Raw genomic sequence first — 13904 nt, forward strand, 5'->3', positions numbered from 1 at the left:
TCCTATTTTAAGCCTCTGGAAAAGGATCACAGAAGAGTACTTCATCCTTCTAATTATTTCCTGTAACAAAAGGAATAGATTATAAAATGGTATGTTTTCATGACCTGGCTCAATGTCCTTAAGTTCCTGGATACCAGCTATTAAACACAATCTCCTCTGAAATGAAGTGAGCAGAGGTAGACCTAAAGGAAATGTAACAAAGTGCTGTCGTTGCAGTGTAAATTAAGTGCATACTCATCTTCTACCTAACAGTGCTTCAACAGATTTTGCTCACACTCCACACTTGGTTTTGCTACTGAGATGCTTAGTGTATATAGAAAGAAAGCTGCTTCTAGGGAAGCAGTGAAAAGTGGTACATTCACAAATGCACAATATAAAAATCACATTCTCTAAGCAATTAAATTTCCACATATGCTTTTCCTTAAATTTGTTATGTACTCTCTCAGTTAGTACTACATATGAATTCTTCTAAGTAATTATAACTACATGTGTGTAACTACAAATTATGACTATTGTTGCTACAACAAACTCTGGTAAATCTTTGATACAATATATTACCCAACTCATTACTATTAAACTGACAAAGGGTGAAATGGCAATTCAAATGACAGAGTCCTTCAGGACTTATTACATACTAATCCATTCACATTGAAAACAACCTGAGAGATCAAACAAATGTGCACAACTATTCATTCTTTCTGTTTCACTTTACTGAACAACAGAACTGTTTAATTCGTGTAGCAGAATTAAAAAGGGAAACTGTAGATTTGGATATGCATATCTGTAGAATTCTCGAGTGCATTAAAATCTATTTGATAGAATTGCTAAGGAGCACTTAATTGTTGCCTCTAAATTTAAGCTCATATTCATCTGAGGAACAAGGACAGAGTTCCAGATCAGAGAGAGCACAGACACACCTCATTTTCCTGGCTAGACATAAAGAAACAGATATGACTTGGTAATCCAAGACTTAAATTTCTTTAAAATGCTGTACTTCATCTTATTCTTATTTCATAAATAAAAATATTATCAATATTTCAGTTAATGTGTTTTGTGCTCTCTCAACTTAAAACCAAATTAATATTCCTCTAAAGGTGCAACACATAGGCTATTCTGAAGTACAGAAAGCTTGCAAGATTATGTTCAAGTAAATTAGCTTGCCTGTAACACTGTACCTGTGTACTACCCTTCTAAACCACAAACTCCTACAAACTTACCTTCTGTGACTTGTAGTGAGATAAAAGAAAAGATCAGACACTTCACTTGTGACATACTCATTTCTTATTACACATTGCCACATGCCAGTCATCCACCTACATTTATCACATTAACACCTACACACATTGATAATTTAGGTGTAAAATGTTTGGCTGTTAAAATTCTAGTTGTTACACCAGTTTCACAGGACAATTACTAGTGGTGACTGTATTGAAGCAGACTAATTTTATAATTTCTTGCACCTGCTACAATATACATAGCCAACAGCACGGCATTGCATGTAAATGAAGTACAAATTTAACACCAGTGTCTAAAAGTTGCTTTCTGATAGGCTTGGCCTGTAATATCATTTGCATAGACACAACTTTGGAGTACTTAATGAAAATCAATCCACAAGCCTAAATTCTTCTGTGTAAATGTATCCAATTCATGTAACACTGGATATTTACCTTGCATATAGAAATACGAAGTAAGATTACCTTCTTCAATTGGGTTTCCATTTTCAAACATTCTTCCTTTTTCTGTTCCAATGCAATTTCCAGCGTCTTGAGCCTTGAATCTTTCTTCAGTCCCGATGAAGCTAAAGATGAAGCATGCTCCTTCAGATCCAGTAAGGATGACTAAAATGAAAGATGTAAAATAACTAACAAATAAATACTCCAAATGTGCAATAGCTAGTTTTTGATGATTTTTTTTTCTGTCATCATTTTCTTCTTATCCCTTCACATGATGCTGAGGACTTAAGGCAGCTAACTTAAGGCAGCTTGGTTTAATTCAGGTACTCAGGGTCAAAACAAAACCTTGTCTAGACCAATTTCAAAATTATTTTTAAAGACAGAACATTCTGCAAACTACATTAGGTCTTCAGTGATAGTCATGTTTAATAAAAAAATATATATATTTTAAATAAAACCATCTTTAAAAATCATATATGTTTAGCAGATTTAGTCACTGTATGTAGAACAGAGATTGATGAAAGTTTTTCTCCCCAGAGCTGTTAGGTTGTGAAACTGATTTGTGCAACTTACTTATCTCCAAAAGATGTCTCAACTTCTCATTTTCTGAACCATTTTTGCTGGCTTTTTTCCTCACAAATTTTTACTCTTATATGCATAAAAATATTAGCACTTCCTAGGTACCTTTTTTTATCCTCTTGATTTGATAGAGTTGTGAAAGAAGACTGAAGTAGACCTGAATGTTAGACTTCCAAGAGAGGAACAGATAAATTACATATTTCTCTGATATAACTAGGTTAACTTACCTAGACAGTTGGTTCTTTAAAAACAACCAACTTAATTACCAAATATGGACTCTTGACAGTAAAAAGAATAAGTTATATTGTTTATACAAATGCATGAACTTTCTATATGCATTCTTTGATCTATATACAGCTTTGATCTACCTCTGTTCTTCCCTTCCTATATTTAGACATAAACAAGCTTGTTCTCGCCTTCTGTTAAGCATTGCTCCAGTTAACTAATCATTGACCATTGTTATTCACTGGTAATATGGTTAATTGCTGCTAATAATGGGACTGTGCTATCCATTAAAAAACCAAAATATATTTCACAAAAAGACTGAAACATTTATGCTTTGAGAAATTCTCAAACAATGTATTTTACTAGATAAATCTGTTGAAGGACCATTAGAATCAAGGAAGAGTTTTCTTCACCTAAAATATAACATATACAACAACCAACTTTAATACAACAGATTTATTCTGCTGGTCAACCTCTTTCTCTGTGAGATCTCCTTGTAAAATGCCGACTTTCTCTTTCAGGTCCTTAATGTCTTTTTTGTAGGTGTCAATCTCCTCCTGTTTTTCTCGTTCATCTCTGTCCCGTTGCTCCTTTAGGCGCTCAATTGTCCTTTCCTAGCAAAAGAAAGTATTCTGTCAAGAAAATTCCTCATATTCTTTCAACTTCTATGGTAAATCAACACTTATTACACACTGATATTTGTTGGATATTGCCATTTTATTCTCTTTACTGTTATAAAAGAGATCCTCAAGAAGGAAAACACTTTACTTAAAAAATCTGTGCATTCATTGCTTAGAAATATCAGGCTTTCTGTATCATTGAAAGTTTACAGTACAATAAAATTTATCTGGTTCTGATAACCAGAGTTAACCTAGATAAGGATATGTTACATATTGCTTCCTTACTTACATAAACCTTCTGTTTTTGAAGTGCTAAGGCCCTTCAGAGAAGAACAGGGTAGTGCATATATGAGATCAGGATCAACATGTGGCAAGCAATAAAACAACTTCTTCGTATGCCAGATATCAATGGAGCCTTGCTTATTCAGAAAGTTGAAGGGCTGCAAGTGAACTCCCAAACCCTAGCAAAGCTTTACCATAGCTTTACACTGATAAGAATCAGACAGACTAATGGCACCATAACCTTGGTTCTTTGAGACTAACTAAAATAACATAAGAATGCTAAACAGTTGCCACACCAAAAGAAAATAGACAAGGTTGTTCCCTCAGTCAACTATCTCCTGAGAACTGGGCAAGCAGAAAACAAAATACAGCGAGAATGATGAAGGTGCAAATACAGTAAGACTGAAATGCAGCTGCATCAGGATAATTATTCGCTTTGATTCAACACTGAGAACTGATTTTATACAGTAAAACTTAAAATTTATTATTAAAATTTCTGTGTAAAGGACATGAAATGATATTAGATATTGTTCAAACTTGGGGGAAAAAAAATGAAAAATTATGGAAAAAAGCAGAAAAATCCACAGCTGGAATGTAGACATCCCACAAGAGTACCTAAGATGCACCATGCAAATAGTGAGCAGGTCCCATGCAGACTGAGATAAGACGAAGAACACAGCTTTGTTTCACACAAGATGATGATAAGTAGCTAATGGCTATGGAGAACCGGCTCGTTGCTCAGCTTTACCCTCCAGCCTTTCTGGAGCATTTGGCCTATGCTGTAGGATACCATACAGTACGGCAGCGCAGGCTGCGCTCAGAATATCCTACAGTGCCCTCTAGTGAGAGATGCTTCGCAGCCGTAGCATCACGCCGATGCTTCCCGCAGACAAAGGACTTTGTGATGCACTAAGGATTTCCTTCACGCAGAGTCCAATCAGCACATACAAAAGCCGACTGTAAAGAGGTGATGAGCAGAAGGACCTTCAGCCGCAGAGGCGGCGGCTTGCCATACTCACCTTTTCTGCAAGTGCTTCTTCCAGCGTGGTCAAGGCAGTGTCAGTATTGGTGGTGTCAGCCTGCAAGGATTTCACTCGATCCTTTAAACTGCTCATTTGCTTTTCCTTGTCTCTTAGCTGCTCCTGAAGATTTTCAATCTTAAAGTAGAAAAGAAAATTTCAAGAAAATAGTGATCAGATTCATCCAAACTCTTAGAAGTACATGAAAATATTTAAAATGTTTAACAAAATTTTCAGTAACAGGAAAAGAACTCAGAGTAAGAAAGTCTAAATATTCAGCAAGAAAATCAATCAATCAAACAAAGAGTATTCCTGATTTCTGAAGATGTTGAGCACTATGATCTAAGGAAATAATTACATTTGATATTTAGGAAAACATACTGATGTGATAACAAACAATATAAAAGGATAAAAGCTCAAAACAAACAAACCCCTTTAATGCAGAAATAAACCAAAAAGGGCTCTTAAGAAGTTGTGATGTAGTATTCTCCTAAATATTTCCCTTGCTACTAACACATTTTACACTGCTGTTTTTCATAGAATCGTAGACTCCTCAGAGCAGGAAGGTACCTTAAAGGCCATCTGGTCCTAACCCCCTGCGGTGAACAGGGATGCCCACAGCTCGATCTGGTTGCTCAGAGTCCCATCCAACCTGACCTTGGGTATCTCCACAAACTGTTCCAGTGCTTCACCACACTCCCTGCAAAAGACTTTTTCCTTGCATCCAAACTAAACCTATCCTTTCTTAGTTTGAAATTATTTCCCTTTGTCTCATCATCTCAAACCTTGCTAAAGAGTCTGCCTCCTTTCCTGTAGCTGCCCTTTAGATACTGAAAGGCAGCTATCAGGTCACCTCAGAGCCCTTCTCTTCTCATATTACAGTGTTTTGGTATATGGTGTCGTAACAAAATACGTCATTGTCAGGACAGAAAATACATAGAGCTTGTTTTCAGTAGTTGCATAACTCAGTCTATTTAAGAGTTTTGAATATATTTCTGACAGATGAAGACCAACTGCTAAAGTCATATTATGCACACACATACCTCACAAGGGACAGACACATTACTACATGATGATCTCTTGTAGAAAATAAATTTATCAGCACAAGATGAAACTGGGTACAGACTTTATTTCTGTTTTTGCTGCTGACAGATTCTTCTTGCATCAGCAAACATATATCGTATGCTGGAGAATGACATGTGGGATTGTAAGGTACCTATCTTCCAAACACTTGCAGCAGGATGTTCTTTCAAATCAATTTACACAACAAGACAATCCCAAGGGTTTAGTCCAGTACTTAGTAAATAGTCCAGTATTCAGGAAACCTTTTGAAAGCATTACCAGCATTCTTTCTCCACCTGTCTAACAGCAGTTAGAAGGTCATCAGATATTCCCAATTCTTACTCTTTGACCCTAGAAGGACCAAGCTGCTGTGACTACAGGGTAAACAGTTATTTAGAGCCATCAGCTACTCTTCTACTCCTTCCTACAATCACGTCTGAATCAGAGATTTACAAAACAGTCTAGATCAGTAATGATATATTTAAAATATTTTGCAAGAGGATGAACATCCAGTCACAAAAAATGGTAGATGTGTTATACATGGAAGCAAGGAGAAAGAACCACCCGCTAATTCAAGGAAACCCTTGCTAATGGTCCTCTGTAACCCAGAGCCACTGAAGGAGTCACCTAGTAGTAGACTCTCTATATCAGGTTGGTGTTTTTTATTTCCCTTATGCAAACACAAGTAAACTTCTGATTGAGCTTTGTACACAATCTACATATTATTGATAGCAGCAGAACTACATAAGTGTGTTTATTTATTTATTTATTTATTTCAATCTTTAAGGAATGGACTAAAACTGACTTTAGTTTATCTTCCTAATTATTTTATCATAGAGAATAAGAATTAGGCCTCCAAATTTTTCTCAAAATTTAAAACACAAAATTTAAAACAGAATAAAATACACCATAAAGCAAAGTTTGAAGAGCATGAAAAAACTAGACTCTGAAATAACTGTAATAACTGAAAATTCCTGCTTCTTTTTAAAGATGTGTATTATTTTACAGCCCATTAGCATATGCTTGGAGCACAGGGAGCTTCAGAGAGAAGTGGTTCAACAGTTCTGAATGAGAAGCTCTCCTGGCACCCACAGATGCAGGCACCAACAAGGTAACATCCCTGAGAGCAGCCTACGTGGCTGCATTTGACCATAGGAGCTTTCAGTGTCGTCAGCTGTCTAGACAACCTGGCTGTTTAGACAGCCAGCCATGAAAATATACTACAAAGAAGCGTGAGCTATTCTTAGACTTGTGTTTACTTCTGGAGGTGAAAAGCTCCAGCAAAGGCTCTAAGTGGCTGGACAGGATACTAAGTGACTTTCTGTTGAGACTAAACTGCACACAAGAGATGGCTAAATAATTCAGAGCCAGCACATGGAAGATACTTTCCAAGGCAGCACAAGCATTTGCACAATTACAGCAGGCATTTACATGTTCCAGTAACACTATTTAACATGATGAGAAAAAAATGACAGCTACGTATCAGTATTATAACTGAAGCATCTTCCAAAAGCATTCTCTGGTACACACACAAAAAAATGCTAAGTGTAAAAAGGGTGAATTTGTCTGTTTCTTCATGCTTTGCAAGTCCAGAGTAATGAATGTTTACTTTCTTTATGCACCAGGGAATAGAAGATACACCAGAAATCACACTAATACCCAAGAATTATTTTAAAAAAAGAAAAATTCAATATGCCAAACAAATGAAAAACAAAGCTACCTACAGCTACACTTTTTGCAGGACAGGATAACTGATGGTACCTAACAAAGATAAGCCCTTAAGCTACAGAAAATTAGCTCAAATGAAGGGCCCAAACTGAAGTGCTTGTATAACAACAGATGTGAAATTTCCTCTCTGAAATGACAGAAATAGCAATATAAATGTCTTTATCCTATTTCACTACTGCAACAAATAAAAGCTGAACTATAAATTCTCCAAAATGATATAACTTGAAGAAAAAAGCAAAGAATATTCTCCACATATTCCATTAGTTAATCAGTAGAAAGAATTTTACTATTACATCCTTGCAAGGACTCTTGAGTACCCTTGTCAAACAGAATACATAACATACCTCATATTTATTTTATGTTCTTCTACTCCTAAAAAACTGGGAAAAAATGAGTAATTCTGAACAAATTCTCAAAGAACTGATAGAAACAGATTAATAAAAAATAGGCCTTTTATTTTTTTTTCCTTCACAGTGAAAGATAAAATAAAATGTGTTGGAACCTCCAAACCCTCTGGAAAACAGAAAGGGACAAAGACTGAAAAGACAAAGACTTTAGTATTGAAGCAGTTGGAAGATGGCAAATTTCCCCTGTAATGCCCTAGAAACCTAAGAAGCTTACATACATGCAAACTTTATAATACAAAAAATAAAAAATAGAGTTTATTAATATTTTTTACTATTCACATACATAGTTACTTTGCTGGGTCAAGACAGGGATCTTCTTCTAGAAGCTTAGAAACACTAAGCTTACTGGTAAAGGTACATAATCACACATTGGAATTCTGCTCTGCATACCAGTTTCCTTTTCAGTAATGACTTACCAAAATCCTTTTTTTCCAACTTTACCAAGTACTATCTCATTTCAACCTATGTGATTTACTCCTAGTTGCACAGAACCAGTTATTTCTCTTTCCCTACAGAAGTAGAAGCAAGAGAAGTTGCCTCTGGCATGCTGTTCCAAAGGCGAGGATGCTTTTTACTTTTTGCAAATAGTAATTCTACTGAAAAGTCCATGGAAATGCAAAGAAAAAAAAACAACTCAGGGAATTAAATGAGGTGCATTGAATTTAATATCCAAAAAGACTATTAGATTATCAGATTCCTCTAGTTATAGGTCATTAGATCCTTCACACTATGCTTCTGTCAAAAACAAACAAACAAACAAAAAAAAAAAAAAAACCTTTTGCAGAACCTGCTTAAGTACTGTAATGTGTGTGAACAGAATATTTGAGAAGCTGATTTCTATTTTATCAGTGATTTCTATATCAGAATTAATACAATGGATTTGTAAATTGGTCATTCAGTTTCTTTTTTAGTTCTTTCCTGATACTGGAAAAGAACTCTTTGCTCCTATAAAATGTTTGTTTGTAATCAAAGATTAACAGATTACAACTTTTTTCATCGCCTTAAACCTAATTAACTGCATTTGTATTTCATTTCCAACTTTCAATTAGGGAATAATTAAAAAAAAAAGCAAAATTTTAAATTAAAAATCTTTTTCAGCTTGAGTAAGTTTGTATTTCCTGTACTGAATAACTAGCTGTAGTATTTTCAACAGTAACATGACTTCTTCACCTTAATACACACTGAACATCTGAAAGGTAACTACTGTAACACAGGATAGCATTCTGCGATTTCTATTAGAAGAGCAGAATATCTCAGGAGACTGCTATGCCTCCCACTTCTTCAATCCTAGATTTCATCCAGTGGGAGCACTACTGTAAAAAAGACCCAAATAATCAGATGGGTTGAGTGGTTTTCTAATCTGTTCCAATGGAATTCCTGTCCAGATAAATAAAAACTTTATATAAAGGTGTAAGTTTTCCAAACAGTTCTTCCCAAGTTTTGTAATAGCACTACTGGTCAGGTCAGCTTCAGGACCAGTGACTACAAGGTGAATCTCATGGATCGCTTAGAGCAGGAGAGAGCAGGCAAGTAAGCAGGCACATGATGATACAAGATCTACAGCTCCTAGTTGGTGAGACGCTGCCCCCTTCAGTGCAAGAATACTACAAAGTTAATAGCCTGCAGCACTATTTTGCAACAGTCTCACAATTTTTGAGAAGGGCAGAGTTACATTAGAAGGAGAATACAACAGTTACAAGGGAGAAGATTACATCATTTTATCTTACATAAGCAAAAATACTGTTCCTTCAGAAAAAGAGGTAAGGTATTTAAACTAGAAAATTGGGAGGGAACCAAATTCAAGAAATGTTGCTCTCAAATGCCTTGCTACCCTTATCTACTGTTTTTCAGTTTGAAATCACTTCCTCTTGGCCTATCACCATAGACCTTGATAAAGAGTCTGTCCCTCCTTTCTTATAGTCTCTCTTTTAGATACTGAAAGACCACTATCAGGTCTCCCCACAGCCTTCTCTTCTCCAGGCTGAACAGCTGCAGCTCTCAGCCTGTCCTCACAGGGGATATGTTCCATCCCTGGAGTAATTTATGTGGCCCTCCTCTGGGGTGCACTCCAACAGTCCACATCTCTCCTGTACAGAGGACTCCACATCTGGATGCAGTACTCCAGGGGATGTCTCACCAGCACAGAGCAGGGGGGTAAGATCACCTCCCTGACCTTCTGACCATGCTTCTTTTGATGCAGCCCAAGATATGGTTGGCATTCTGGACTGTAAGGACACACTGATGGCTCATGCCCAGCTTGCCAGTATCCCCAGGTCCACTTCATAAGGGCTGTGGATAGTGGGGATTACCACAAATCAGGTTCAAGACCTTGTACTTGGCTTTACTGAACCTCATGAGGGTCTACTGATCCCACTGCTACAGCCTGTCTGGGTCTCTCCGGATGGCATCCCATCCTTTGGTCACATCCCACTACACCACACAGCTTAGTGTCATTTGCAAATATGCTGAAGGTGCACTCAATCCAACTGCTGATTAAGCTGTTAGAAAGCATTGGTCCCAGTACTGATGCATTTCAGTTTTCTTAAATAACTTTAATTTCTTAAATAACTTTAATAATTAAATAATCCAAATTCTAGAGCCCCAGTTAATATTTCAATGTACAGATGGTGAACTGTTCAGTTAACTGATAGACCTGTTCTGTTAACGCTAACCTTGCTACTCCTTGATAACTTGTTAATTTTCCTCACATTCTTTTTCTTTTTACCTATATTCTACTTTAGTGCTTACCTGGAACATGTCTATCTTTCCAACATCACATCAGAATACCACTGCACTTTGGGAATGACCTGATGCTACAGAACCTAGTATACTGGGATTCTGTAATGTATGAGAACAGTGGGAGTCTGTTACACTTGGATTTGTACTGGCTTAAGAAAGAGAAACAGGCTAAAGGGAGTGGGGAGAGCATGGAGGAGGACATGACTGAAAGAGAATTTGTGATCAGGAAACTCCAGCGTAGTGGTACATCATACACAGTACGATCTTATTGACTGCTGCCCAAGTCCAGTTATAGTTCAGAGTAGCTTCCAAAGGAGAGAACAACAACAACAACAAAAAGCTTGCTCTTTAAGAAGATGAAAACTTTTTGCAACATTTACTCTCAAGATCTGATGAAAACCCTTTGAAATTAGCAAGTTCTTACATTGATTAGCTTTACAAATGAAATATTTTGTGGCTACATAGCTTAGAAAGCCTAAAGAACTTATTATGATGATTTCTATTTAAAAAAACAACGTCAAATAAATGCACGGACTACGAACAAGCATTCTGCTACAGGTTCAAAAGGAAGAAACAATTACAAAGTGAAACAAACAAACAAACAAACTTAATAACAATGGGAGAAGTGCAAGACATCTATCATAAACAGTGGGTTATTCTTGACCTAGGTTTTGTGCAGGAAGATTGACTTGACCCAAAACAAAGTCTGGAGAAATAAGTGCTGCTACAACAAAGCTTGACAGAATAATTTGTATAGATGGTTAATTACTTTGTACCTGTGGTGAAGAAGCTACAAAGTATAAACACTGACCCAACAAACTATTCTTTTTTCAGTGTTGTGGTGTTTTTTTTTTTTCCACAAAAAGGTACTTTGCAAGTAGATTTGATCAACAAGAAAACAGTCAGTTATGTTTACATAGAAATAATCTCTATGGACACTTCCATCCATTTATTTTCTGTTGTTCTCCTTTCCTTTGCATATTTAATCATTCTCTGGTAATGCCAGTTTGCTGATGAACTATAAAAGAGAACTGACAAGAATTGGTGCCATAAGCTGTATTACAATTACAGTACCTCCTGAATAGTATTTTTTTTCCTATACTGTTGCATTCCCGACATTAGACAGCATTTAAACCAGATGTTTCAAATTATATTCTCTGAAGATTGCTATCATGTTTGCAGTCTCTCTGTCTTGCTAGTAAGCAGCTTGAATTTCCTTCAAAACCTCTAAAGCAATCCTATTACTGACATTTTTTATTTATAAAAACTGATGCTGAAAGGCATTTTCCTTACAAGCTTCTAAGGAAAATCTTGCCTAGTTTGTAATTTCAAGAAAAAGAGAAAAAGAGGACCCTCAGACTGATTCCTGAATTGGTAAATTACCTCAAATTCACACTTTCAGGAAAGTTTCAAAGCATTTTTTTTTTCATCAGAAAAAAATTCACATTAGCAACAAGTCACAGCTTTAAAACGGTTAAATTTAGTTAAGTAATTACTTCATTCTGAGAAGGTTTAATAACCTCAGTAGCCCAACACAGTCAAAAGCAGAGTCTTTATATTGTAAAAATCATATTGTGGAAACTGGCCAATAGAAGAGAGGTTTTTGCAGTGCTGGGTACACGAGGAGGTGCTCTTTCTAATCTACAGATATTGGTTGTGTGGCAAAGCATATATGTTTTAATTTGAACCAACAGTATTTTATGTAAAATGCAAATAAAAATAATGAAAGTATAAAGGCTTGTTGTAAGGGATTTGTTTCAGAAATATCTGAGCCAACTGGTTAAGTACATGTGGTTAATTACATAATCCATAAAAGAATATCTCTATCTCTGGCTTATCTTTAAGTTTTTCTGCATGACCTTTTGTTTTTGCCAGTATTTATCAGCTAAGAGAATGTACCCATTATCTATCAACATCAAGATTTCCAACTGTGTTGTTTATAAAGACAATTTGTTGGTTCCAACTTCAGGGCAATACTTTCCTTCTCTCAAGTACATTAAAACAGAGCACTGGTATCATAAATAGTAAAAAGAAATTGATTTAGACTCTGCTTGTCTTCAGAGAAACACTAACTTTACATATTACTCATTTATTTCATATGCACTAAAATGTCACTTATACTGAAAACCTTAATCAAAATAATCTAACTTATTTCAAAATCAAATTATGCATAATATCCCTTTTATTGAAATCTTGTCCTAATTGTGCAAAATAGCATCATGCCAATTCTTCTTTCAGCTGTGTCCTGCCAAAATGAAGCAATCTCTGTGACTCTGCTTTCTGAAGTTTTCCTCCAAAGACCCATGAATATACTGTAAAGGACAACAACAACAAAAACAGTAAAAACAACCCACAACCAATTGTTTTGGAGGCATTTGCTCATTTCTGTACCAAGTTCTAGAAAGGGCTTTGCTGATACAGGTTTGATTTAGGAAAATTCATCACAGGAAACAAAAAAAACAAAAAAACACTATAATTAAGAGTACTTTTATCCTGACTGTACTCAAATGTTCAAAATAAGTAAAACCAAAATAAGTAAAAGCAAGGAAAACTTGGAACAAGTAAATGTTAGCTTAGATCTGCTGTTTTCAAGAAAGTAGAGTAAAACTAAGAAATTATAACATTCTTTTTGGAGCAGGTCAAGCTTGACGAGACTACATAATGTTTAAAACATGTCAAGCGAAGAGCTTACTAAATTATGAATTAAACTTCACTTGGCTAAACCCCAAATACAGTATTTCTTTGATTATTTACTGCCAAATACTCTTAATTCTATGGTAATTTAATGTCTCATACTCAGGAATGCTTAAGCTATTTTCCTGACTTGCTTCAGATTCTTATTTTTGTTCTACACAGAGTAAGGATACCATAACTAGTGACGTACTTCCACTTAGCAATACATCGCCATAACAGAAAAAAAAATAAAAAATAAAGGCTGATAAGAAAAGACACGAATAATGGAAATGCTTAACTTGCCCCAGCACTGAAATAGCAAAGAATGACAACTGGGGAGCAAAGAAGATCAAACATTGAGGCAGGCCAACAGTCAGGATGGGAATATTGGATTTAACACTATCTAAAAGAAAATCCTCACAGCGAACTAAATTTCATTTTCATTTGCATTATCCTTTAGGACCCCTCAAGACAGCTGTACAGCTTGAACAAAGATAGCAAATGAAATTTAGATTTAGATACTCAATTACATTGTCCAAAACAGTGATTTATTAAAATGATCAAAGAAATAATGTAAGGTAAATCAGAGGGGATTGCTTCAGAAAGGTTTTTTCAATCCCAGTGTAAAACATGTCCAAACAAGTGTTACTGTACTGTTACTGTTATTGATGTAACTGTTCTTGTTTCATTCTCCTGTCAAGGAGAATGAATGACAAATAGGAAGGGAGGAGTAAGGTATTAGTCTTGATGCTAAACACAATAGTGCAGATATATATTCTTGAGTATTTACCTATGATTTCTTTTACATAATTACTTCAGAACACATACAGTGGTAGCTGACAAAAATGTCAAACTCGATAATAAAATTCTTTTATGGTCTGTGCTCCAAAAGATGTA

General features: G+C 35.7%; 1 protein-coding gene across 3 annotated transcripts in view; it reads right to left on the reverse strand.

Annotated features, from left to right (window-relative positions):
- Positions 1-13904, reverse strand: part of ERC1 (ELKS/RAB6-interacting/CAST family member 1) — a 288678-nt gene that overhangs the window by 171401 nt on the left and 103373 nt on the right. For all 3 annotated transcript variants that reach the window (XM_065742565.1, XM_065742566.1, XM_065742567.1), the window contains exons 9-11: positions 4399-4536; positions 2951-3091; positions 1698-1838 (exon numbers count right to left, since the gene is read on the reverse strand). In XM_065742565.1, coding sequence (XP_065598637.1) covers positions 1698-1838; positions 2951-3091; positions 4399-4536 — 420 coding nt within the window. The remainder of the gene's footprint in view (positions 1-1697; positions 1839-2950; positions 3092-4398; positions 4537-13904) is intronic.

This window comes from Cyrtonyx montezumae, unplaced genomic scaffold (assembly GCF_038088225.1).
Source record: "Cyrtonyx montezumae isolate F1298 unplaced genomic scaffold, pur_monq_1.0 scaffold_3, whole genome shotgun sequence".
NCBI lineage: Eukaryota > Metazoa > Chordata > Aves > Galliformes > Odontophoridae > Cyrtonyx > Cyrtonyx montezumae.